This window comes from Urocitellus parryii, chromosome 9, assembly GCF_045843805.1.
Source record: "Urocitellus parryii isolate mUroPar1 chromosome 9, mUroPar1.hap1, whole genome shotgun sequence".
Taxonomy (NCBI): Eukaryota; Metazoa; Chordata; class Mammalia; order Rodentia; family Sciuridae; genus Urocitellus; species Urocitellus parryii.
In genome coordinates, this window is record NC_135539.1 from 16,598,885 (window position 1) to 16,625,057 (window position 26,173).

A 26,173-nucleotide genomic window follows, 5' to 3' on the forward strand; every position below is an offset into this window, starting at 1 on the left:
GTGGTGCCCTGAATCCCCCGCCAGGCTGAGAGTCCCCTGAGCAGTGGTGGGCGTCACCCCTGCCAGACCAGGCAGCGCATCCGAGCTGAATCTTCAGGTCCAGGGCTTGACGCTTTGAAGCTTCCCTGGGTGGGGGCTGCCTGCACCTGGAGCCTTCCAGAAGAATCTTACCAGCCAGCTCCAGAGGGCCGTGGAGGAGGAGGAGGACTCCCGCTTTGACCCCAGAGGAGCCTGCACCGCTCTCTGCAGCCTGGTGGATGGATGCAGCTGTGTCCCTGGTGGCCCTTGGTTACCCTGGTTGACCTTGGGGTCGGGCAGGAGTTTCAAACTCAGATGCACAAAGGGGCTGCGCAGTAACCACAAAGAGCTGCAAGTTGCTATCCCTTATCCAAAAAGCTTTCCGCCTGAAGTGTTTGGATTTCAAACTTTTTTTTTTTCCCCTGATTGTGGAAAATTTGCATATACATAAAGAGATACATTGGGGCTAGAAGCCACTTCTAAATATAAAACTCATTTATGCTTCCTATATACCAAATACACATAGATAAGGGTAATTTTTTGTGGGGGGGGTACTGGGGATTGAACTCAGGGGCACTCCACCACGGAGCCCCATCCCCAGCCCTGTTCTGTATTTTATCTAGAGACGGTCTCCCTGAATTGCTTAGCGCTTTGCTTTCGCTGAGGCTGGCCTTGAACTCATGATCCTCCTGCCTCAGCCTCCCAAGCTGCTGGGATGACAGGCGTGTGCCACTGTGCCTGTCTAACTACGGGTGATTTAATGTCATTTCTAAAAGCACCTGTGTGCTGATTGAGGACCGTCCACCCGAGGTCAGAAGTGTGGAGTTTCCCGCTGATGGTATCCTATTGGTGCTCAAAGAGTTTCAGAGTTTGCAGCATTTTCCGATTTGGGGACTTGGGATGCTCCATGTGGGTGTGCCTCATGTGAAGGTCACGGCCATGGGGACAGCTGGCCCAGTGTCACCCCAGATCTTAAACAGTGTTCTGAGGACTTCCTTATCAAAGTCCTGCTCACCGTGGCTGGGAGCCCCACCCCGGGGCCTGTGTGGCGCTGGCCGGGCGGGAAGCGCATCTCTGGAACAGGTTTCACGTGTGCCATGGAGGGAGGCGTCGCCAGGTGGAGACCCACTGGCCTGGCTGGTCAATTGAGATCCTTCCTGGAAAACACCAGCAGAAAAGCCTGGCTTGGAAGAGACTAGGTTAATGTGACCGATGGCCATTTCGATCAGGGAATCCAAGGAAAATGATTAAGACCCCCTCCTGAGTATTTTAACTAACATCTGATTATAAAATAAACGCACAAATAATTCTTCTGTATCTAACAATTTAACAATGCTAATTCCAGGTGAATTTTTTTCTCCTCATCACCCCCCCCCATCACTTTCTCCCCCTCCCCTGCCCCTCCTGCCAGCCCTGGCTGGACGTCACCCACAGCGGAACCCTAGCTCAGTGCCTTAGCTTACTTAGCTGTAGCACCCAGCTCTGCTCAGTGCCTTATCGTGTAAGGCGAGGAAAAAAAACCAATGTAAAAATGTAAAAGCAGGCGGTAAGGCTGGGGGAGGGGCTGGTGGGTTTGGGGGGTGCATGTTTTTAGATACTAAAAATATCACACACCTATAGCATATTAAAATAGTATGGTATGGAGGCAGGAATAGAGGGATCAGCGGAGCATTAAAAACAACCAAGGATGCCTAAGAAATGGGTGTGCGATAAAACAGGCGTTTCGGATGGGCAGGGGAAAGGGAGATGGCATGCCTGTGTGGTTACGACGGGCTAAACCAACTAAACCAGACGCAAAGGACTTGGCCAAAGGAGAGGAAAGGAATGGTGACAATGACCGGGTTAAGTGTTTATTTTTTTGCTAGTGACTGTTGGGCAGTTTTCATGCCCAGGGTCTTCCTGAGCCCTCTCATTAACCCAGGAATTAGGTACTGTCATCATCTCCTCATTTTCTTAAAAGGGTTAAATCACTTGCCCCCCAAGTCAAAAAGCTAATAATGACCGCAGCCAGGAGCGAAGTTTGAACGTGGCTATTAATTAACCCTGAATGTTGACACTTTTCTGTAACCCAGGAAATCCTATTCAAGATGCTGCCAGCGCTGACAACGATAGACACTTGTCACTGAAATGGAACGATCAATTATTGGCCAGGGGGCAGAGGTTAGCAGAAGGCGGGCGTCTTGAATGGATGAAGCACCCCCACCTGGGGGCGGGCACATAAGCTCTTTTATGTGGCCTCATGGGTTCTGTTCATTCTCTCCTGCAGGAACAAACCTCAAGATCCTCACCCTATTACATGGTCCCCTTTCAGTGGTGGCTTGTGTAATTACAGCTTCTAACGTGACCCTCATTTCAGTTCACACCACCTCGGCCCACCCAGCCTCAGTGAAGCGTTCCCTGCTCTTCTGTCCCTGGGAACAATTGCCTGGCCTCTTGTTGGTGGCTGGGGGCTTAGCCTGGTGGCACCCGTGAGTTCCAGCATCGTGGTGAGAGCCTTGAGATTTTTTTTTTTTTTTTGCACCCAATGCATCCTAACAAATTTTCCTCCCTTCTACTTCATTCTTTCCTGCCTGCTTAGGTAACCACTTCTAGTGGGCTTCCTTGTGTCCTTCTGTTCCTACAAAGGTGCAACTAGTTAAGAATATACTCTCTCATCCAGACTCGAGCTCGCATGAAAGGTGGCAATGGATATATATTCTTCATTACCTTGGTTTATTTTCATTGTTTGGAAATTTCCAGAATAATATATCCCTGTTAGGGGTATAGCTCAGCATAGAGCATATGCTTAGTCAGTGTAAGACTCTGGGATCAATCCCCAGAACCAAAAAATACATGTGCATATGTGTGTGTGTGTGTGTGTGTGTGTGTGTGTGTGTGTGTGTGTATGCACATATGTATCCTCGATTTATCCTGGTTTGAATGTCACTCAATATATACAAGTATCAGAATATCATGGCATCCCATAAACATGCATCACTTTTATGTATGTTCAAAGGATTTTGATCATTAACCATTCAGTGATTAAAAGGAAAAATACATCCTTGAGTTTTTTTTTTCCCCACATTTGCACAGAGAATGTCCTTATTCTTCTTCATACCTGAGCAGCCGCCCGTGGTGTGACATTTAAGCAACTCCCTTCCAGTGACACACACTTAACTTGTTGTAAAGTTTTGCTATTGTAAATGAATAACCATGCACATACAGTGTTTCCTGGAATCCAGGAAAAATTCCTGGAAGTAAGAAGATTGGGTCAAAGGGGAAAAGCATTTGTGATTTTGATAAATAGTGCCAAATTGCCCCCACGGGGTAGCACCAACTGGCCCGCCTGAGGGGGATCACACTCCTCCCTTTCCCCCAGCGTCTCGCCTTCCCCCCAGCTTCTCCCCTTCCCTCCAGCTTCTCCCCTTCCCCCAGCTTCTCCCTTTCCTCCAGCTTCTCTCCTTCCCCCAGCTTCTCCCCTTCCCCCAGCTTCTTCCCTTCCCCCAGCTTCTCCCTTCCCTCCCCCCAGCTTCTCCCTTCCCTCCAGCTTCTCCCTTCCCTCCAGCTTCTCCCTTCCCTCCAGCTTCTCTCCTTCCCCCAGCTTCTCCCCTTCCCCCCAGCTTCTCCCCTTCCCCCAGCTTCTCCCCTTCCCCCCAGATTCTCCCCTTCCCCCAGCTTCTCCCCTTCCCCCAGCTTCTCCCCTTCCCCCCAGTTTCTCCCCTACCTCCAGCTTCTCCCCTTCCCTCCAGCTTCTCCCTTCCCTCCAGCTTCTCCCCTTCCCCCAGCTTCTCCCCTTCCCCCAGCTTCTCCCCTTCCCCCAGCTTCTCCCCTCCCCCCAGCTTCTCCCCTCCCCCCAGCTTCTCAGCAGCAGCCATTGGTATGAACATTTTCAAACTTCAGGAGTTGTCTGTTTCATTTTAGGGCATATTAGAAAATTAAAAAAGCTGATTTCCATGAATTCACATTTTTAAAAAGTTTTTTTAAAAACAGGTTGATTAAAACAAAAGTGACATATTGAATTAAATGGTATTCTAGGTGGTATAGTCAACGGTGTTGTAGGTGATCCATAGAGACGCCAAACCTGGACAGCTCATGACCGAAGTTTGGAAAATGTCACCGTGATTGCTCTTTTTTCTCTTTGGAATAATATAGCAGGAGCTTGTGCTTCCCGGGGGCAGGGTGCTCTGTGGAGCGCTTTCTCATCACAGCCCATCTGTGAGGTGGGTGCTGTGGTTATCCCCACTTTCTGGACCAGGCACCAGAGACTCAGAGAGGGTGTCGCCTGCCTGGGGTCACACAGCGCACCTGGCCTGTGTCTGGGGATGACTCTGCTCTCACTCCCTCCTCTGGCTGGCCCTGGTGGGATGCACCTTTGCTTTTGTGCTTTGGTTTAGCCTCCTGGTGCCCGCGGCTTTGCCTCACCCCGGCCAGATTCCAGCCACCTGTGAACAAATCCACAAGGCCATTCAGACTGAGCAAGGCTATTTTAGGTTTGGAATTAGAGGTTTAAAGATTTTTTTTTCTTCGGTTGGTCTTTGATCTGCACTTTCTTCTTCCTCAGCCCTCTGTGTCCGGGGTCAGGTGATGGGCTAAAGATGCTGAACTGGATCTGCTTGTCCTTTGGTGCCGGACATTTGTCACTATGGAGACTCTGGTGGGGAGTGGGAGTGGGGGTGGGGAACAGGAACCTGAGCCGCCTGTCACTGGCCAGGGCTGGATTTGTATGAGAGGAAGGGTGGCCTCATCCCTGTTAGGTTGGATACCTCAGGAAGGCTGAGGAGCAGCCAGGCAGCAGGTGACACTCAGGTGTCCCCACTCAGCCAGCCGTATTGTGGGAGCCTGGGAAGCGCGGGCTCCAATCCTGGCTCTTCTCCTTCCTTGTGCTTTGTGACCTTGGACAAGTTACCTCTCTAAGCCCCACTTTGCTCACCTGGAATACCAAGACAGTAATGACCCCTCCCATGCCGAGTATGAGGAGGACTTATTGACCTGATTCAGAAGGCTCAGCACGGTGCATGGCAGAGAGGAAATGCTCCGAGGATGTTGGTAGTAAAAGTCAGGATTGCGGATTGTTCTTTGCTTTTATTCAGCTGTCTCTTGAATCAGGGTCAGAAGCAATTGGAAACTTGGAAATCCAGCTGCCTAGACCTAAGCAACCACATGAACTAGTAGCAAGAGGGGTCATTCGAGGACCTTGTGGAAGGCTGATTCCTTGGGGTTCAAGCAATGACCGAACACTGGACATCCAGGGGCCAGGCGGCGGCAGGGTTGCAGTAGTTCCCAGCCTGCTTCTGAAAGCACTTTTCACTGAGCCAAATGAGCTCATTTTGGAGTTTAGGGGATATGTTCACCTGTGGTTGTCCCAGACAAAGGACTGACTGTAGGGAGGAGGAGGACGAGTCGAGAAGCTTGCAAGGGGTGAGTAGGAAGGGGGAAGAGTGAAGACAGTAGGGAATGGTGGGGACTGTGGAAAATTGAAAAGCTCATCTCCTGTCTAAAAGAAGAAACTGCTGCTCGGTCCTCAGACATGTGCCTCCGGTATTGACACAACTGGTGATTTCTCAAAACGAGCCGGAAATTTACCTTGTTTAATCTGACATTTCATGACTTTTAAAGATAGTCCAGTTTTTTTTAAGGAATATCCTATGAACCAGCTGGATATGCAGGCTTGATATGGCCTGTGGGCTCTTGATCGTGACCTTTTGGCATGAAGGAGGAGCCCGGACTGGGATGGTTGAGGCTCTAGGTGGCCCAGAGGGGTCCACCGGAGTGGCCTGGGATCAGTTGGGAGCTCAGACTGTAAAATGTGGTGGCGGGGGGATTAGAACAGAGAAGGAGGCCACGTCTCTGAATGGGATCGAAACCAGACCCCAGGGAGAGTGATGGCGTAGAGGTCACGGGGCTGCTCCGCCGGCGCCCTCCCACCTGGCCTCTGCAGGACCAGCAGCTAAGGAGTTCCCGCCCAGCACACCTCGGCCCTGCCGATTGGTCCAGTTAATCCATTCTGATTGGTCAGTGGGCGGAGCCTGTGCCAGAGCCAATGTAGATACCTCGCTTGACTCTTCTCCCCGGCTGCAGTCATTGCCACCTTGGATTGGCTGAAGCCCCAAGGAGAGCTTTAGAGGACACAAGAAGGCAGATGGAACAGGAAGACGGGGTGCCAGGCCTCTGAGGGTCATGCATGCCAACCCTGGGATCATGTGACCTTTGTCCCCCGCTTCTCTCTGCTCCTTGGAGCCCACTCGAAAAGCCAGACGCCTCAGCCTGAAGCTGCAGATCTCCTGGCCTCTACCTGCAGCTCAGCTGCTCAGCAGACTTGACCCTGGAGTCAAGTGTCCACTCTGCCCCAGCCAGCTACAGCCAGGGGTTGGACTTCTTCAAGAGCAAATGTAGCTGTGGGGACCCTTCCATGTCAGACCTGGGCAGATGCCCGGCAAGATTCCCCTTGAGGATCCTGGAGTCATGTCGGGGTGTGGCTTTGGGGCTTTATTCTCTGCTCCAGGTGGCAGGAGGGAGGAGGACTTAATTGATTGGGGCAAGACCTGGGTGGTCTGAAGGTGGTCTCCGACGGGTGGGTGGAGTTGATACTTGACAGGCCTGAGCCCTGTGAAATATTAGTTCAGGTATTGAGGTCGCAGAAACCTCCCACAACCTCTAAATAAGCTGTAAATTAATTTAAAAAAAATTTATTTGGTACTGGGGATTGAACTCAGAGGTTCTCAACCAGTGAGCCACATCCCCGCCCTTGACAAGGTCTCACTGAGTTGCTTAGTGCCTCATTGGTGCTAAGGCTGGCTTTGAACTTGTCATCCTCCTGCCTCAGCCTCCTGAGCCACTGGAATTACAGGTGTGTGCCACTGTACCTGGCTAAGAAATCAACTTTGACTTGCAACCTGCCTAACTCACTTTACTGACCCTATCTGGCTCTGATCAGTCTCGCGCAGTCCTGAGTCATTTTTCGGTAACAGCACATCTTTTCTGTAACAGTTCTGGGCCTGGCTCAGAAACTCTCAGAGATGAACAGTGATGACCCGCTTTACAGCTGCCGCACATCTCGCTGACCTCTTAGTTACCAGCTGCCCTGAGAAACAATGTACTTGCTGAGGCTGGGAAGCCATGTCACCCTTGGTCGCTGGCTTCCCTCATCTGTAAAACGGGTGTGTTAAGCAATAGGTAGCTCATAGGGACGTGATGGGGACTGAATGCTTTAATGCCTGATAAATCCCCTGAAACAGCTCTTGATGTGAGTAAATGCTCCATACACATTACTCTCAATCATTAAATATTGACTGAGCGCCTTCTTTATGTCAAATATAATAAGGCCCCGGGGATACAGCACTTAGCAGAATCGCCTATATAATCGAACTTGCGAGAACCATCGGATTGTTTAAGTGAAACCATGTGGAAGATGTGGCAGAGGAGGACACAAGCTCCCTGTCCCTCCCCCCACTCCCGTTTATTCCTGTGATAAGGTAGTCAGTCTCCTTCCTTCACAAACGCATCTCCAATACCTAGGAAGGACCTGGCCCTCTGTTAACTGGGTGAGTGAATATGAGTGAATGAATGAATGAAGCGCTATTTTAGCTGCCCCTTGGGAGATGAAGTGTTAATGGCGTGGAAGTGGGGAGAGAAGGGGGAAGGGAGAGTAAGTGTGGTATCAGCACATCTCTGCAGGGGACCAGCCAGGGGACCTTGAGAAGTTACTCTTCAGCCTAGGCCCTTTTCACAATGGTTAAAATAGGAACAAATAACACCTTCCACGTGGTGTGTCCCGAGGATTGGAGTGAACCTGAGACACCCAGCACGCACGCACGTGCAGCTCTCAGTATACAAGTTGTCTCTTCCCTCCCCATTCTTGCTGAGGCTGGGAAGTACACTTGACATGTCCTATCATGGGAGGGACATGTGGAGATGGAGAAGGCTCTTGATAGTATTTGCTCAGAACTGCTTGAACCCTTCTCCCTGAGATCTGGCAAAGACCTGCGTACATGCAGGAAAACCCACAGAGGCCCTGTAGGGTGAGTTGGGATTTCTTCCTAAATCTTAAAGGAGCTGTTTTCTTGTGTACAAGGTAGGTCTACAGAGAGTCAAACCTTAACTGACAGCAAAGTCTTGACTTTAGCCATGTCAGAAAACCCCGAGGGGACCTCAGAAACCAAGAGGAGAGAGAGAGAACGCCCCCAGACCATGGAGGAGAGCTGGCCCGGGCCATTCATGCCAAGCTTCTCAGAGTCAGACCCTGAGACCTGATCCCAGCAGCCTCCTGGGAGAGGTGAGGGAAAAAGACGGCGTGTCTGCCTTTTAACTCCTGTGCAAGCTCCTCCCACAGGGCCTGGGCCAATCAGGGTCTTAGCATCTAACCTACCAGAGAGAAACTCCTCCTCCTTGGAAGTTGAGTGGGGTCCAGCAAGAAGCCCAGAGCTCCCCCTACAGGCCAATACCAGTGGTGCACAGGGTTTCTTTTTAGGTTGATTTGGAGCTGGCATCCCCAACCTTAAGGTGAATGCTCAAGGGACACGATAGGACGCGTTCTATGGCACAGGGCAGGGGACTTTTTCTAGGAACCTGATGTCTGACTTGGTCTCTGTCCAGGAATGGAGACAAGGCTGGTTGAGCTGCCGTTCAGGAGCCTTTGGATTCGGTTTGGCAGTTTCCAAGCTCTGCTGTTGTTACTAAGGCAGCACCGTGAGCAGGACAGGTGGCTGCTGGGGTCCTTCTGCTTACTCTGAGCACTGCAGGACACTTCAGGCCAGAGCAGAGTGGACCCAGCCTCTCAAGCCTGGCCGTCCAGAGCTCTGCAAGGGCCAACAATTCATCTCTCTGACCTCAGAGGTTTGCAGAGCCTTGAAAGAAACTGCAGCTCATGAAGACGCAGGGTGACAGAGACACACCGGCAGCAGCTGGGGATTTCCAGGGAGGCCTCTTGAGACAGCTTTTCATGCAACTGGCTTCGTTTTATTTTTAACAACAGCAAAATTCACCCCAGTTACTAGACCATTCTAATCACTAATAGAAGTCCCCAGATGTGCCTCTTTCTGCTTAATCCCTTTTCCACTCCTGACCCTTTTGGATCACTGATCTGTTTCCTGTCCCCTTTCCTGGAACTTCCTATGAACAGACTCATGCATCGCCGGGCCCTCTCGGTTTGACGTCTTCTCTTAGCCTGGCGCTTTGGGGGCTCGTAAAGGCGGTTGCGGGATCTCTAAGACGTTCCTTCTTATTGCAGAGAGGCGTTCCCTTGGGTAGATGTGCCACAATTTATGTTTCCTCTTTGGAGCCATTATGAGCAAAGTGACTCTAAGTCTTCAAATACAGGTTTTGGATCGACACACGTTTTCATTTCACCTGGGTCTAGATTGTCAGGTTGTGTGCCGTAAAGAGTATGTTTAACTTTATGAGAAATAGCCACACTGTTTTCCAAAGGGCCTTGGCCATTCACACATCTTCCCTCCTGTATGAAAATTCCAGTGTGTTTTCTTCTCACTGGTACTCTATCTTTTTTTTTTTTTTATATACTGAGGATTGAACTCAGGGGCACTCGACCACTGAGCCCCATCCCCAGCCCTGTTTTATATTTTATTTAGAGGCAGCGTCTCACTGAGTTGCTTAGTGCCTCACTTTTGCTGAGGCTGGCTTTGAACTCATGATACTCCTGCCTCAGACTGCTGAGCCTCTGGATATCTTGATACTTGTTTTAATTTACTAAACATTTGGCAATTTCAGTAGGTATGTGGACTATTTTTAAAATTTAAAAATAGCAGTTTCCTTAGGAGGACCGCTCATCACTTCAACAGCATATAAAATAGTATCTAATTATTGCATCTATTTATTTAGTATTGCATCTATTTACTTGCTTCCTCATTCGCTTTCTGGGTCTGTTACTGGCCTATCCATTTCAAGCACACGTCTCCACCTGCAGAGGGACCTGTGCATTGGCTGAGCTAATGGAGGAAGAGAGAAATAGCTATAGTAAAGACCGGGGTGTCAGATCAGCTCTTGGGGGGCAAACCTAATGCGTGTGCTATTAACTTGGGCCTTGCACTGTTTCACAGGGAAAGCAACTTTTGCACTGGGTTGGGAGAAAGAAGGAGTTTCGTAGTTAGAACCCTGAGAGAAGTAGAACACCTCTGGAAAGAGCAAGGAGGTGCACAGCCCGAGGCTGATGGGGGTGTGGCTCATTTGGGGGTGAAGGAGTTCTGGGCGCTGAGAACTTAGTTCCATGGCACAGGGCAGGAGGCTTTGTCTAGGAACCTGATGTATGACTCGGTCTCTGTCCAGGAATGGAGACAAGGCTGGTTGAGCTGCCGTTCAGGAGCTATTATTTGCCAGGGTCACAGTAATAATAATGCAGAAACTTCTAGTGCTTGCTATGTGCCAGGTGGATCTAAGATCTCTCGATGAGCTAATCCATTTCTTCTTCCCAACCATCTCACCCTATAATGAGAGTCTGAGCACTATCATTATCTCCATTTTACAGACAAGGAAACAGAAGCAGAAAAAGAGGTTCTGTAACTTGCCCAGAGGCATGAGACTGAGAAGGAGCCAGGCAGTTGATACTCCAAAGTCTGTACCTTTAACCACGGCGCTACACTGCCAGGTTGGAACATGCTCATTAGTTAGGGAAACCTGTAAGCTGCTCTAATAAATAGCCCCACAAACACAGTGACTTCAACAAGACAGAAGCTACATGTTCTCTCAGGCGTCAGCCCAAAGGGACAAAGTCCAAGGCTGAAAGGGTGGCTTTGTCCTTTCCATACGTGGCTCCCAATTTGGGTTCCAGGTGGTCACTTTCAGTTCCCAGGTTTTAGGGAGGAGGAGAGGGGTCAGGGAAGCTCATGCACATCCCTTGGAAGGCAATGAATGACCCAGAAGCACATACATATCCCAGGAGCCAGAACCCAGCTGCTCAGCCTCACCAAGCTGCAAGGGAGGCTGGGAAATGTGGTCCCTAATTGGCTGGCCTCGGCCTCTGCTTAATCTCCAGGTTCTGTTATTAGAGGGAAGGATGGATGTCAGTGGCGACCTAGCAGTGTCTGCCGCAGTTGGCAGACTATTGGTTGGACTTGAACTTTGTTCTGTGGGTGATGAGGAACTGGCAGATGGGCTGTGAGTGGGGAAGGTAGGATTTTGTGCCTAGACAAGAGTTTTAGATCACTCCAGCACTTGTTTGGAGAATAAAAGGGAAGGGGGGGAATAGGAAATTAAATCTGGTGCCTGTCACTTTGTTTGGCTGTCTCTGAAGTCCCTGCTACAGGTAGGAGCCAGTCCCTTGGGTTCTTGGGTGGTCCGTTGGAGGCTTTGCAGGCTGAGTGTGTGCTGGGGTGGAGCTGGAGTGGTCAGCTCTTATTCACTCCCTTGGTGACCGTTTGTCCCAGGGATCTCGCTCAGGTCCCAACAGGTGTGACGAATCCAGGGAGGCCCCTTTCCATCCTTGGTGAGTTCTGCAGTGACACTCGGCATAGCGTGGATCCTGGGCTTCCCACACTGACTAGATTCTTTTGGTTGTTGTTTCTCTTGACCCTTAGGATCCCCGGAGCAAGCACAAGTTTAAGATCCACACCTACTCCAGCCCCACGTTTTGTGACCACTGTGGGTCCCTGCTGTATGGACTCATCCACCAGGGGATGAAATGTGACAGTAAGTACCTGCTCTCTCAGGCAGCCTCTATGACAGGCAGAGGCAGCGGGAAGGCACATGGGAGAGGGAGACAGAGAAGCCGAGAGGCAGGGAGACATGGAAGGAGAGGAAGAGACGGTCGCAGCGGCAGAGACAGACAGACCCGCGCCCTGGTGCAGCTGAGGGGGCCAGGGGCACAGAGGAGCAGGGATCAGAGCCAAGGGAGATGCACAGATGCAGGGACAGAGGGACAGAGATGGCGCAGACTCAGGGAGGGCTGCAGAGACACCCGCGGGACAGCCGGGGCCCCCAGCGAGACGCAGGCGAAGCGGCCACCCTGGTGCGCTCTGCCCCAGGAGACGTTCCTGACGTCACCGCGCCCTGGACCCCTGGACCCCCTGGACGTGGGGCTGATGCTCCCGGCAGGTCCCGGGGCTCACTTCCTTCTCCCCGAAAAATTGCCTTCCTCGTTTGGCAACCTTCCCGCGGTGCCGGGGCTTGGGCTGGCTGGGAACGGGGTCCTCTGCACCTGCGGCTCCCTGGGGTCTCCCGAGATGCGGCCTGGGGCGACTCCGCCCCGCCCCAGAGGACTCGGTCACCGTCCTGCAGCGGCCCCTGCTGCACAGACTTAGGGAACTCCCCCCACCACACCGGAGCCGACAGGGATGACACCGTGGAGGACGCGGAAGGGGACATTTGAGGGTCACAGGATGCATGAGATGGTGAGGGGCCACATCAGCTGATCGGCGTGTTTCGTCCCTCTTCCTCTGGGTCTTCCCACTTTTCTGGTCGCGGTGGTCTGCCTAGACGCCCTCTTCAGATCCCTCCTCCCCCACCCTGGGGGACCACCCGGGTGACGCCCTCCGGGGCAGTGGTGGTCACAGTGATGATTCACGGCCGTGCCAGGGTGGCACCAAGACCCGGGCCTCTGCCCTCAGTTTGGGACAACTCTGAAGGTGGGGACTGGGGAGAGGGTGGGAGAGGCCTTTGGGTGAGATCTTGGCAGGGCCCGCTGCTCACCGCCTCCAAGGAAGAGGAGCAGGAAGGCCCAGCGGCCCCAGAGGGAGGGGGCAGATGTCGGGGTCCCCGCCCGGGCCAGCCTGAGCCGTGCCCTCTCTCTCTGCCTTCGCAGCCTGCATGATGAATGTCCACAAGCGCTGTGTCATGAACGTCCCCAGCCTCTGTGGCACCGACCACACGGAGCGCCGTGGCCGCATCTACATCCAGGCCCACATTGACAGGGAGATCCTCATCGTCGTCGGTAGGTGGCCCTGGGGCTTCTGCAGAAGCCCCCCCCCCACCCGGTCCTGGCCCAGCTTGACCTGGGTGTTTGAAGAGGGAGGATGGTGGGTGGTCGGGTGGTCAGAGGGGCTGGAGGGTTGTGATGCCCCCTGTACCTGGCAGCGGGTGTCAGGTAAAAAACTGTAAGCCCTCAAAACTATGATCCAAGCCCCTCTGGGGCCTTGAGCTCAGAGGGGGCCACCTGAGCCCCCTGGACTTCTGACTTTATTTTTAAAACTTTTTAATTGACACATAATAACGCTGTGTATTCCTGGAATACAGTGTAATATTTTGACACATGTGTACAATGTGTAATGATCAAATCAAAGCAATTAGCATATCCATCACCTGAAATTTTCTCTGTGTTGGGTACATTCCAGCGGCTTGTAGCTTTCACAGGATTCTCCAGTACCTTTCTATCCCTCTTTCCCATTCTTTCTCTCAATAACTTAGAGTGCAATTCTATTTCCTTTATTCAGGTAGTAGATAGAGAAGGGATGCTTGGTTCTTCCCCAAGCATTTCCAGCCCGGGCGGTGGGAGTGGGGGACCATAGTCTTGATGTTTGACACCAAATTTCAGAGACTGCTATGTCTTGGAGAGGAGGAGGTAGGAGGTGTGAAATCCAGGACACACCCCGGGCTTTCCATATAATTTAAATGTTTTTCTTTAACCCAGTGGAGGTCCTTCTAGTGGTCTCCGTTATGCTATTCTGGATACTTTTTGCCTGTTTAAAATACTTAATAGGAAAGAAGGAAATACAATGTAGGGGAGAGGTCAGAGACCAGGCGAAGAAAAAGGGTTTTGTCTGCTGCTCACAAGGTCAGCCCTCAAGACAGACTTGGCTCATGCAAAATTGGAACTCTGCTTTGCTGGCCTGGCGGGTGCTCAGCCATAAGCCATGGTAAAACCAGAGCAGATGGAACTAAAACTTTGCAGGAATTCTCTCTTGTAGGCTTGCGACACAAACTGCTGTAGACTTTATATAACTAATTAATATAAACAAGATTTTATGAATCGGTAACTTAGAATATTAGTCATGGAAGGTAGTGGTGTTTTGCAAAAATTGGTTTGTTTCTGAGGTCCCAGAATGGTTCTGTAGCTCTGATGTGCTGAGCCCAGGGTTGGGAAGGGCTTTACTTAAACCATATGAAAGTCGAAAAAATATCCTGGTGAAATACAACTCCTCTTTTAAATTGCAGTTTGTAAAGGCCAGTAAGCTTTTAGACAACGTGTGAGGAAAGAAAGAATTTGCTTGGCCTCCCAGGAGGATGCTAGGGGGGCCCAGGGGGAAATCCTGCATCTGCAGGACCCAGGAAAACAGTCCCCGTCCCTCACTGTCTAAACCACCTGGTACCCAAGGTTCAAAAAATGAAGCTCTTCTTCCCTCTAGTGTCAATATCTGGGAACTACAGCAACTCAAATATTTGCTGCAGATAGAAATCACAAATCCTTTCATGTTCTCTTTTCCAATCCCACAACAACGTTGAAAGATATCTGTCTACTCTGTCAACTTTATAAATAAAGCATCCAAGGCTCAGATAAGTTATACTGCCAAGAGCTCACACCATTGGTAATAATAAAACAACAGCTAACGTTTATTAACGTGTCCATCATTAATGCAGAGCACTTAGAGGCAGTGTCTTGTTTAAATTTTTCAGCAGCTCTAATGAGGAAAGCGTTTTTATTCTCCCCAGTAGGAGGTGGGCTTAGAGAGTCACAAACGCATTCTCGCCCAGGCCTCTTTGGCTCTTACCTACTGTACTCTACACTAAGTTACTCTTCACCTCATTTTTGTTCCTTGAATCCCTTCCCCACCCCCCCCACCTTATTGGTTCTCTTTGTGGTTTAGGTAGAGTACTCTGATGGACCCTCTTTGGGGAGTCTTTGTTCTGATAGGGGGATTCAAGTTCTTTTCAAGTTTAAGGTCAATGTCTGCCCCTTAATCATAGATACGCCATGGGCTCCTCTGGACCAGGCCCTGCAGCACTGAGGAAGTCCTGCTTGGGGACAAGGGGACTGGTCTGTCACCCTCTAGGTCAGGCAGTGCTATGAGATGACCGTGTCTCCAAAACCCACATATTGAAGCCCTGACCCCCAATGTGGTGGTATTTGGAGGTCATTAGGGAGCTAGTTAGGGTTAGATGAGGTCATGAGAGAAGGGGGGAGAGAGAGAGAGAGAGAGAGAGAGAGATCACTCTCTCTTCCATGTGAGGCTGGTCCCCATGACAAGCTGAGAGGTGGGTCCTTGCAGGAATCGAATCTACCTGCGCCTTGGTCTTGGACTTCCCAGGCTGCAGAACGGTGAGACTTAAGTGCCTGTTGTTTAAATCACCCGGTCTCTGGTGCTTTGTCATAGCAGCCCAAGCCGACTAAGGTGACCTTTGTGACAGGCTGCTGGGGACCGTAGAGGAAGCTTCCTGGTTACCTGGCTACTGTGCAGCTGAGGGTCATTATCTGGACACAGGGACAATCACAGCAGCTAGGGAGATGGGTGCATGACTAGAGCCAAGGGGAACTGGGCAGGGTCCAGTCACATCCAGGACACCAGGGCACCCCCCTCCCAGGTCTCCTTCTGATGTCATTGTTAGACACTAGGCGCCCCCTCCTCGATCTTGGCTCACAGATCAGCAAGGAGAGAGAGAGAGAGAGAGAGAGAGAGAGAGAGAGAGAGAGAGAGAGAGAGAGAGAAAGATAACTTTGGACCCTTCCCAGCACAGAGGTGGCCTTGTGGTGTGTGTTGAATTGAGCACCTCACCTCACCGGGACCCCAGAAGCAGGTGCCGTGTTAGGACTTCTCACTCACCACCGGCCCCCAGAATGTCCCTTGTGTTATCTTGGGAAATCCCAGCATCTCCAGGGGTCAAAGGGTTTCCAAGCCCCTGGCTACTGAGATCCTGCTGGTAGGTCTGCCCCCGGGTTTCTTCCAGGTCACGATCGGAATGGAAGTGGAGTCGGAGCCTCTTCTTTTAAACACCCGTCCGTGGCCTCTTACGGTCTTCAGGACAGACTGAATCTGTCCTGATGGTCTTAGTCTCTCTCTTGAGGCCTTTCCATCTGTGCACCGTTCTCTCTCTCTTTCTCTCTCTCTCTGGCTCTCTGCTCCTCTCCCCGCATCTCTTCCTCTTCTTCTGGAGCTCAGCTCATTTGCAGGTATCCAGACCCACCTTGTGCTGGGAGTGGTTTTATGCCGGGTTCTGTCCCCAGCCACCTCCCCACAGAGCGCTGGCTCCATGCGGGTGGACCGAGTTTCTTTGTCTCCCCACTGATCCCCAGCACCTGCTGCGGTGGGCACCTCCAACATCTGTGGGCTCAGTTCAGCACTGTGACGCGGCAGATGGCTCAGAAAACCTACCAAGTCCATTTTGGAGAGTGTTTATTTAGCTGGCCAGCCGGGAACTGCTCCCCGCAGGACCCAGAACTGTCTGTGCAAGGAACAGCCCTGAGCCTGAGCACTTCGAGGTCTCTAAAGGCAGAAACCACATCCAGGTTGATGTCGCTCCAAGCAGGGGGACAGAAGCTGAACCAAGTAGTTACTGAGACCATGCGACGGGTACATTGGTATTTCCCCCGGGACGTTCCAGGTTGGCTTAGCGGCAAGCAAGCAGAAGGGAAGTGGGTCAAAATGACCCTAGCTGAGTGCAAGTTGGAGAATGGTTACCAACGTCTAGACAGTCCATCTCTGCCAGGGTACACTGCCCCAGAAGAATGGGAACCAAAGAGAACAATTTTACACCGTGTAAGAATTGCCCTTTGGTGCTGCCCAACGTGCTACGCTAAGCAATTACCCATAGGTACGGAGGCGGGTGCTCCCATGGGAGAAGCCAGTCTCGTATGACAGGGAGTCTCAGGGTAGAGTGGAGTCTGGTTGGTCATTGCCCACCTAGCCGGGCCCATAACAGTACCCTTCTGTTTTTATCAGCTTTTTTTTTACTGCTGCTACTAAAAGGATCTCACCAGAACAATTTTAAAGGAGGAAAAGTTTATTTGAGGGCTTCAAGGTTTCAGAGGTCTTAGTCCAAGGAAGGCCGGCTCCATGGCTGGGCTCCAGGGGAGGCAGGACATCATGGAGGAAGAGAGAGGTGGAGGGAAGCAGCTCACATGGTGATCCGGAAGCAGAGAGACAGACTCCACTCTCCAGATACAAATATAGACCCCACAGCCACGCCCCCAGTGAACCACTTCCTCCAGCCACACCCTACCTGCCTCCTGTCAGCACCCAGTTCATGCCACCAGGGACTAATGCACTGATTAGGTTAAGGCTCTGACCCAATCATTTCTCCTCCAAACCCTCTTGCCTTGTCTCACATGTGAGCTTTGGGGTACACCTCACATCCACACCATAACACTTATCAATATAACAATGGCCACCCCTTTGTTTATATTCCCATGTACATCACAACCATATTCTTAGCCGTCAAAAGTCATAGTCATGAATTCATACCCACCTTTGCCTCTATGATTATATCTCCCAAAGTGGGGGCTGATTCTTTTTTGGCAGAGAGGTACTGGGGTTTGAACCCAAGGGCATTTTTCCCACTGAACTAGATCCCGAGTCCTTTTTATTTCAAGACAGGGTCTCACTAAGTTGCTGAGGGTCTTGCTAAATTGCTGAGGTTGGCCTCAAACTTGCAATCCTCCTGCCTCAGCCTCCTGAGTCGCTGGGGTGACAGATGTATACTAAAACCCCCAGCTGAGATGATTCTTAAAAAAAACAAAAGGAATTTTTTTTGGATGTTTCTCTTTAGGATTCCAAATCAGTGTTCTGAGTATTGCACATTGTACTGTGATATACATAACTCCCAGGCAGACTGAGGCACTTCCAAAATGTGGTAGTAAAATCCATCCCAAGATCTGACATCCACACATCAAAAGAGGAACAGCATCAAAGAGGAGAAAATTCTTAACAGGTTATTGGAGAAAGTTGAGGGTCACCTCCACCAACTCTCTAGATTCCAAAAGAGGCCTTAACAGCACTCTCAGGAAAAATGGATGTGGAAGTCTCATAGAAGCCATTATTATTATTATTATTATTATTTGGTACCAGGGATTAAACACAGGGCTGCTCAACTACTGAACCACATCCCCAGCCTTTTTTAAATTTTTTATGTTGAGACAGGGTCTTACTAAGTTGCTCAGGACCTCACTAAGTCGCTGAGGCTGGCTTTGAACCTGTGATCCTCCTGCCTCAGCCTCCTGAGCCTCTGGGATGACAGATGTGCGCCACCATACCTGGCAAAACCCTCTTATTATTTAGAGAAGGTAGAGAAGTCCTTATGAGGATTCTAAGAAGGTAGGAAAAAGTACCAAAAGACCCATGGAGGCCCTTCATCTGGACGTTCCACCTGGGAATCTCACATCTGAAGCCAACATGGCGGACCTGGAGCAGACCCAGTAGGGCTGGCCAGAGAAGGCACTGACTCGATGGTGTGGTGGAGGCGAGGGTCGTGAGGAATGCTTAGGCGTTCACCATGCGAGGAGGGTGGTGGGAAGGTGAGGGGGGCTCTCTCTGTCATTCATTCAGGAAGGACCTGGGTACCAGTGATGAGTGAAATCTGTCCTCTGCCCTCAAGTAGCTCACAGCACAGCAGGAGAGATGGACATAGAGAAGCATATTGCAATGTGGTAAATAGTGGGACGGTGCCATGGGAGCTCACAGAGGGGAGCCTGAAGCTTCCAGAAGGAAACCATGGCTAAGCTGAGTTGGTAGAACATGTAGGAGCGTCTAGATTGGGCAAGTTTTATATCAGGGTAAATGAGATGTGTTTATTGAGCACTTAGTACACGCCAGGTGCTTAACACAGACAGACTCATCTTCACAACACTCCTCTGTTATCAGTGTGGTTATGATTGTTTCCATTTTGCATGGGAGGAAACTGAGGCAGAGTGAGTTGCACAAGTTGCTAAAGTCACAGTGACTGAGAGGGGGTCTCACATTTGAGTGCAAGAGTCTGACTCCATGGATTTCAGTCTCTGATGTTGCATTCCTGGCCGAGAAAATAACTTATGCAGATGTACGGGGACCTGACACAGCAGTCACTACCTGCTGATTGGCTCTCCTGGGTTCTGGGATATAACTCCTCTAGAATTTCTTCATTCACTCATTCATGCATTCATCAGCAACACGTACGGGGTGTCTCCTGTTTTTCAAACATATCTTGGAGCCTTGGGGTGCCACAGGAGACCAGATAAGCCTTCCCTGGCAGATGCCACATCCTGGGACCTTGCCAATTCCTTGGGGGAATTTTCTGGAGTATTTTCTCATTCTTTCTTTTATCAACCATGACACCTCTCCACCTTCTGGTCAGGTCAAAGTTCAGTGTCACTCCTGGTTTTTCTCCCAAGACACTCTGGGTCCACAAATCCCTTTCTTTGGGTGATCTCTGTCAACCCTCTAAGGTGCCGGCATTTTTAACTCAAAGCCAGAGAGGACCTGAAGGTTATATTTACTTTTTGTCCTGCCATGTGTTTCCCCTGAGCCACTCCCTGCTTGGGATGGAAAGAGAAGAGGGGGAAACGGAGTGAAGGAAACATCCAGGCAGAACTAGGATCTCAAAATATGAGCTGATCACTCATCAGCTGCGAAGATAGAAAATGATCCGAAGCTAGGCCACTCGGGCCCACTAGGGGGCAGTCTGCGTCTTCAAAGCCACTTCTGAAAGGCTCTCTGTAGAGAGAGCGCAGGTCCACCCTGCCTTAAGAGTCCAGCTCACCCAGGCCCAGAGAAAGGCCACCCATGGAGCGGGAATAGGGACCTGTTCTGGGGACGCCCCCCCCTTTCTTTTACATTACGGGTTGAGTACACCTTATCCAGAGAGCTGAGTACCAGAAGTGTTTGGGATTTCAGATTTTTAAAGAATTTTTGGAATATTCACACATAGATAATGAGATATATCAGGGATGGGACCCAAGCCTAACCCAAAATCCATTTATGTTTCATACACAATTTATACACGTAACCTCAAGGCTGTGTATACACTATTTTAAAATAAATTTGTGCACAAAGCAAAAGAATTTTCCATTGCTGACACATGTCAGTACTTTAAAAGCATTGGTTTTGGGAGCATTTCAGATTTGGGATTTTTTGGAATATGGATGTTCAATCTGTCCTGGTTTGTCATGCCTTCTCAACATTTTATTTGTTTGTTTGTTTACTTTTTAGTACCAGGGGCGCTTAACCACTGAGCCACATCCCTAGCCAACTTGATGTTTTATTTTGTGACAGGGTCTCACTAGGTTGCTTTGGCCTTACTAAGTTGCTGAGGCTGGCTTTGAACTTGCAATCCTCCTGACTCAGCCTCTCCAGCCGCTGGGATTACAGGCATGTGCCACCCAGCCCAGCTCCTGTCTCAAAAATCTTTAAAAAGGCTGAGGATGTATCTGTGTCAGTGGTAGAGCACCTGCCTAGCATGCATGAGGCCCTGAGTTCAATCCTCAGTACCACAAAGAGAAAGGAAAACAGAACAACATAAAAAACCTTAGACTATATCATGCTTAATAGCTGTTCAATTTTTAAAGTGGTCCTAATATAGTAAAGCAGGTTTGTTGGAAACTCTTCATGGGGTCCTTATTGGAGAGCAAATTCCCTTAAACAAACTCGGCGAGACATCATTTGGAGTCCCTTTGCTTTCCTTCAGTGTGATTCTAATGAAGAATTGAGTCACATCATATGTCCGTCTCCAGCACGCCACCGTCTTTTCCGTACGTTATGGAGAGTTGTCTGCCCCCTCCCCACATGAGGTCCTGGCAAAGGCCCCTTGTCCATCTTTCCTCTGAGGCCTACTGGCTTACGAATTTGTAGGCGTGTGTCTTTGACATTGAAATTGGGGATATTGGGCTTGAAACGGTGGGGGAAACGGGATGTCTTGTGACTCAGGTTTCCTTTTTTATTTTTCCTGAACAGTCTCAAGAGAATAATCAAGGTCAGGCTACGTGTCTGAGGCTCCCAAGGCCCAGGAGGAGATTGCTACGCAGTCATTGTTCCTAAATGCCCGCAGAATGGCATTGAGGGAGGCATGCCAACACCTGCTGAGCTGTGACTGGTCACCGTCTTTGGGGAAAATGGCCCAATTGGGGATACAGCTCAGTTGGTAGAGTGCTTGACTCATAGGCACAAGGAAGGCCCTGGATTCAATCCCCAGCAAAACACACACACACACACACACACACGTATACATATGCACATTTTGACTCTCATATCCTTTTTGGGAATTTGTCTTATTGAAATAAAACACCAGCACGCAATGAGATAAAGTCAGAGCAAGCATATTTAGAACCAACCGAATGAGGGTGTATCCACTCTATGGGCTGTTCTGTGGCTGCTGGCACAACGAATTAAAATAATCACGCGGGACTTCTAGGGAGCTGGTCAGGTCCTGGTTTTTGAAATGGGAACTGGTTATACCCAAGTGTCTTCGCTTCTTGAAAATTCATCAGGCTGCCCAGTGATAAAGTGTATGATTTATGGATGTGATAGCTTGTCTTATATATCTCTATACGTATTTTTTTTTTTTTTACTTACAAAACTTAAGTGACAAAAATTCTAAATAACTCAAACAAAACGCCAGTGGGTTAGAGCTACAGCTGCTTTGACCAGGGGCAGGAACTGGCACGATGGCTCGGGAGCCCACTAACCGACCTCCTGCCCGTTTTTAGACAGGGCGTCTTATTGGAGCACAGCAGAACGCGTTCACTTACACGTTGTCTGTGGGTGCTTCTGTCCCACACGGGCAGAGCTCACGGGGTGTTGCAGTAGAGCCTGTGGAGTGCGCAAAACCTAGAATATCTACTCTCTGGCCCCTTAATGAAGACATTTGCCAAGTCCTGCCCCGGGGAAATGTCTAGGGCATATTACTAAGAGGATAAGATGGCGTAACAGATATATTTAGTAAGATTTGAAATATGGAACCGCAGCAGACACTTCCTGTGCATGAAGTTATGTTTGTGTATTTTGGGGGGATGGATACTGGGGATTGAACTCAGGGGCACTCCACCACGGAGCCCCAGCCCCAGCCCTATTTTGTATTTTATTCAGAGACAGGGTCTCACCGAGTTGCTTAGCACCTCACTTTTGCTGAGGCTGGCTTTGAACTCACGATCCTCCTGTCTCAGCCTCCCAAGTGGCTGGGATGACAGGCATCCGCCACCGCACCCATCTGTGTTGTGCAGCATGATGGTTGTGTGTGAGGCCATTAATATCATTTTTGCTGAGTCTCACGTGGCTGGGCTCCACCTTCTCTTCCCTCCCTGGCAGGCCCACACGGATCCCCTCCTGCCCCCATCCTACCTCTATGCCTAAATTCTTTGACTTAAAGAAACTTCAGCGGCTCCGGTGCCTTCCAGTCCTGCTTCCTGTGCTGTGGCCTCCCGGGGCTCAGAGCTTGGGGGGGGGGCGTGTTTACACGGCACAACCCACTGTAGGCCCTGGTGGCTCTAAGTAGGATCTGTGGTCCAGCTAGATGGGTATGACCAGGGAGCTTGTTAGAAATGCAAAACCTCAGGCTGCACTCCACACTGGGGCTGCTGACTCACCATCTGCCTTTTACCAAAATTCCCAGGTGATTTGTAGGCACTTTATTCTGGCTGCCTTGTGGCCGATGCTCAGGATGAAACAGGAAGAATACCTCTTGTCCACTAGGTGGCAGGCCTTACCTGTGCTCTGCCCTTGCTCGCATGGGGCGGCCACAGGGTGTGTGTGTGTGTGTGTGTGTGTGTGTGTGTGTGTGTGTACGCCCCACATGGCCTGTTGGAATGTGACCTCCGGGCCCTTTTCTTTTTTTTTTTTAGAGGGGGGTGCACTTGGATTGAACTCAGGGGCACTTGACCACTGAGCCCCACCCCCAGCCCTATTTTGTACTTTATTTAATAGAGACAGGGTCTCACTGAGTTGCTCAGCGCCTCACCAGTGCTGAGGCTGGCTGTGAACTCGCGATCCTCCTGCCTCAGCCTCCTGAGCCGCTGGGATGACAGACATGTGTCACTGTGCCCAGCCAGGCCCTTCTTGGTCACACCATTCCATCAGTTTCGAAGCTGGGGCAGGAATCCCCTGTCATTCACAACCTGCACCTGCCTGTCCTACCTGCACTGACTCCGAGCTTGAGACTCTGCTGTCAAATCATCCCTGCTCTGCTTTTGTGTCCCACCACCCAGGTGGCCTCAGAGGCTGGGCCTGGGCTTCGGGTCAGATCTTTGGCTCCTTCACACTTTCAGCCAATTTCTGTTGGGGGCCTCCTGCGTGCCAGGCGCCACCCACCCCCTCAAGCAAAACAGAGAAGGCTCCTGCTTCTGGGGCCCTGCATTCTTCCTAACAATGGGATATGAACAGGAAGCAAGTAAATCCTTTGAGAAAATGATAAAGGAGGGTGATGTGACAGAGCATGGCCAGGGGCCTGCATGTCATTAAGAGAGACAATGATGGACTTTAATTGACAAGCAGGATGGGGGCCAGCGTGCAGGAAATCCCCCAGGCAGAGGGACAGCAGAGGCAGAGCCTGGAGGGGGGAGGATTGCAGGCCCTGGCCAAAGGTGGACCTAGTGACGGGGAGGAGAACAGCCTGGGGGAGACCTGCTTTCCTTTGGCTTGTCCCCTCAGTACTTGGAGGTCAGAATCCTCCTTGGAGTTGGAGTTTAGGTGAGGGAGGGAGCCATGGGCTGGAGGCATTGCATGTAGTTCCCTGGGGCAGGTACAGCTGACAGCTAGTCTTACTGTTCACCATGAGCAGACACGGTGCTGGGCTCCCTGGGGCAGAACAAGCTGTGGCTCCAGCTCTGGAGCAGCCTTTGTGTCTAGTTGGGATTCTTCTACTCCTCCTACTGCTAACAGAAGGAGAGCACAGGCCCTGGGCTAAGCACTTTCCCCAATCACCTGTGTGTTCAGATCGGCAAAGGCCCCAGTGCACTGGTTTACCATCCCAAAGAAAGAATTTGGAGGACATCTCATTACTTATGCATTCCTCTGTGGCTGCAAGCAGGGGAATGTCCGGGCTAGGTTGCATGACCACTGCCCAGGCAGAGTTCTTCAGATGTCTTTTGAGTACATTCCTTTACTTCAGAACACGCTGCTTTGATCCTCACCTAAAGACTGGCGACAAGGGAAGAGGCCAGTTTCCCTTTGTGTTTACTGCGTTATCACCTTCTTTAGAGTCCTTCTACCTCACTGCCGGGAACTACAAGCTTTCCCAGGCACCAACTTTTCCATTGGTCCCAACATCGTGTGATCCTATCAACAATCCTTTGAGATAGTTGCTAATATTACCCCATTGTTTTGGATGAAGAAACAGAGAAAGAGAGAGAGAGAGAGAGAGAGAGAGAGAGAGAGAGAGAGAGAGAGATAGCTTGCTTATGACTACAAAACTTGCCCATGTCACACAGCTAAGAAGAAGATGTGGAGCTGGGAGTGGAACCCAAGTATTTAGTTGAACCCAAGTATTGAGTTCCAGTTGATCATGCTCTTGAGCTCTGCCCACTGGGCACTAAAGGTATCAGGAAGAGTAGAAATGGTCCATGGTGTTGGTAGCAGCTACTTCTCCTAAAACCTTTCCTACATCCCTGGTTTGCACTATGAAGTGCACACACACTCACAAGTCTTGCTGTTACTGCAGTCCTTGTCCACATCCTGTAGAAGGTTAACTTGACTCCTTTGTTATCACATCTTTAGAGTCCTCTTACCTCACCGCTGGAAACAACAAGCTTTCCCAGGCACAAATGATTGCCTGGCGCCAACGGAGACTTTGCTTCACGGGGCTCCATTTTCCCCACTGCTCTCCGCTAGCCCATTTGGCGGATTTTGGAGTCTGTGAGCCAGTGTTTTTAAGACTGTGAGGCTGAAGATGATGCCTCTTCTTCGGTTCCGCCTGTCTTTCTGCAGAAAGACAATGTCACGGGGCCAAGACCTGACCAAGAAGCAGGATAAATTCCTAGGTCCTGAGAAACAGGCCGGTGGAGGGAGCGCCAGGGAATGCATTATTTGATGCCGCCAACCTTCCCTTGCTTGGAAGATTAGAGAATACCCAAATAATCCAGGAGGATAAAATAAGGATAGTGAGAGTTCCCACCTCCCAGTGCTGTTGAGAGAATTCCATGGGTAGTGTATGCAAAGGTTTTAGGAAACCACCTGGTGTACATGAGGGGCACCATATGTATTTGCTATCATTTTGGTTGGCATGGTTTACCCAACTCTTTCTGAGTTTTCCAGGCTGATTTTTGCCTGTTATCCAAATTTAGAGTTTCCTGTTCAGTGATCTTTTTATCTCTTCTTAAAGGGACCACGTCTACATGTGGTTGCCTGGGACTGAAATCCAGCATCCTGGAGGTCCCTGCCTGTAACGGACAGGCAAAGACTTAGTCAGAGTCACGCCTTAGAGGTGTTAGCTCTTGTTTATTTCTGCAGTGCTCTCTTTGGCACTGTGTATGTTGGAAAACTTGCAAGAGCCAAGCCAGATACTGTGAGGCATTTGGGGACTGTCACACTGCTCTCCTTACAAGGGACTGAGAGGCAGGATATGCACAACTGAGAGGACCTGGTTTCCAAGCCTGTCACTTTAAGACACTGATCCAATTGTGTGTTCAGGCAACATTTACTCAGCATCTATTCTTTACCAGGTCCCTGAAGGGAACCATCTCATGGAATTCTCGCCTCCAAATTTTGAGGTTGTAGCCAGGCTCTGTGGTACCCTGTGCCTGTCATCCCAGCAGCTCAGGAGGCTGAGGCAGGAGGATCCCAAGTTCCAAGCCAGCCTCAGGAAAAGCAGGTGCTAAGCAACTCAGTGAGACCCTGTGTCTAAATAAAATGCAAAAGAGGGCTGGGGGTGGGGCTCGGTGGTGGAATGCCCCTGAGTTCAAAGCCTGGTGCTCCCCAAAAAGAGAATCCTTAGATGTCCCAGAATCTTTCAATTTCTAAGGGAGATGGCTCTGCCTCCTTCCCTCTAGCCATCTCAATCTGACCCACAGCCTCGAACATCCCTGGTCCAGCCAAGCCTCCCGCATGGACAGCGACCCAAGGCCCTTCCCACCCAACACCCCAGTTGAAGTAGAAGAGCCCTGGAGAAGCATGAAGCCCAGATCAAAGGGAAATCTTTCAGGCGTGGCTGAGAAAGGAGGGATCGTCACGGATTCCCCATGCTAGACCAGACCTTTCAGACAGCAGCCCCGCCAGGCGACACTCGCTGAGCCAGGAAGCAGGCCGAACCCCAAAGCCAACTGTCAGGCCGTAATCCTCCCCTCTGCTGATGCCGGCTGGGCGCCCTTCCTTCTGTAGCCTTCTATTCTCTTCTATTTCCTCTA

At 50.5% G+C, this 26,173-nt stretch overlaps 1 protein-coding gene across 2 annotated transcripts in view; it reads left to right on the forward strand.

Annotated features, from left to right (window-relative positions):
• The window catches only part of Prkcb (protein kinase C beta), a 294,255-nt gene that overhangs the window by 132,194 nt on the left and 135,888 nt on the right, over positions 1 to 26,173 (forward strand). For both annotated transcript variants that reach the window (XM_026392125.2, XM_026392124.2), the window contains exons 4-5: positions 11,523 to 11,634; positions 12,746 to 12,874. In XM_026392125.2, the coding sequence (XP_026247910.1) occupies positions 11,523 to 11,634; positions 12,746 to 12,874 (241 nt within the window). The remainder of the gene's footprint in view (positions 1 to 11,522; positions 11,635 to 12,745; positions 12,875 to 26,173) is intronic.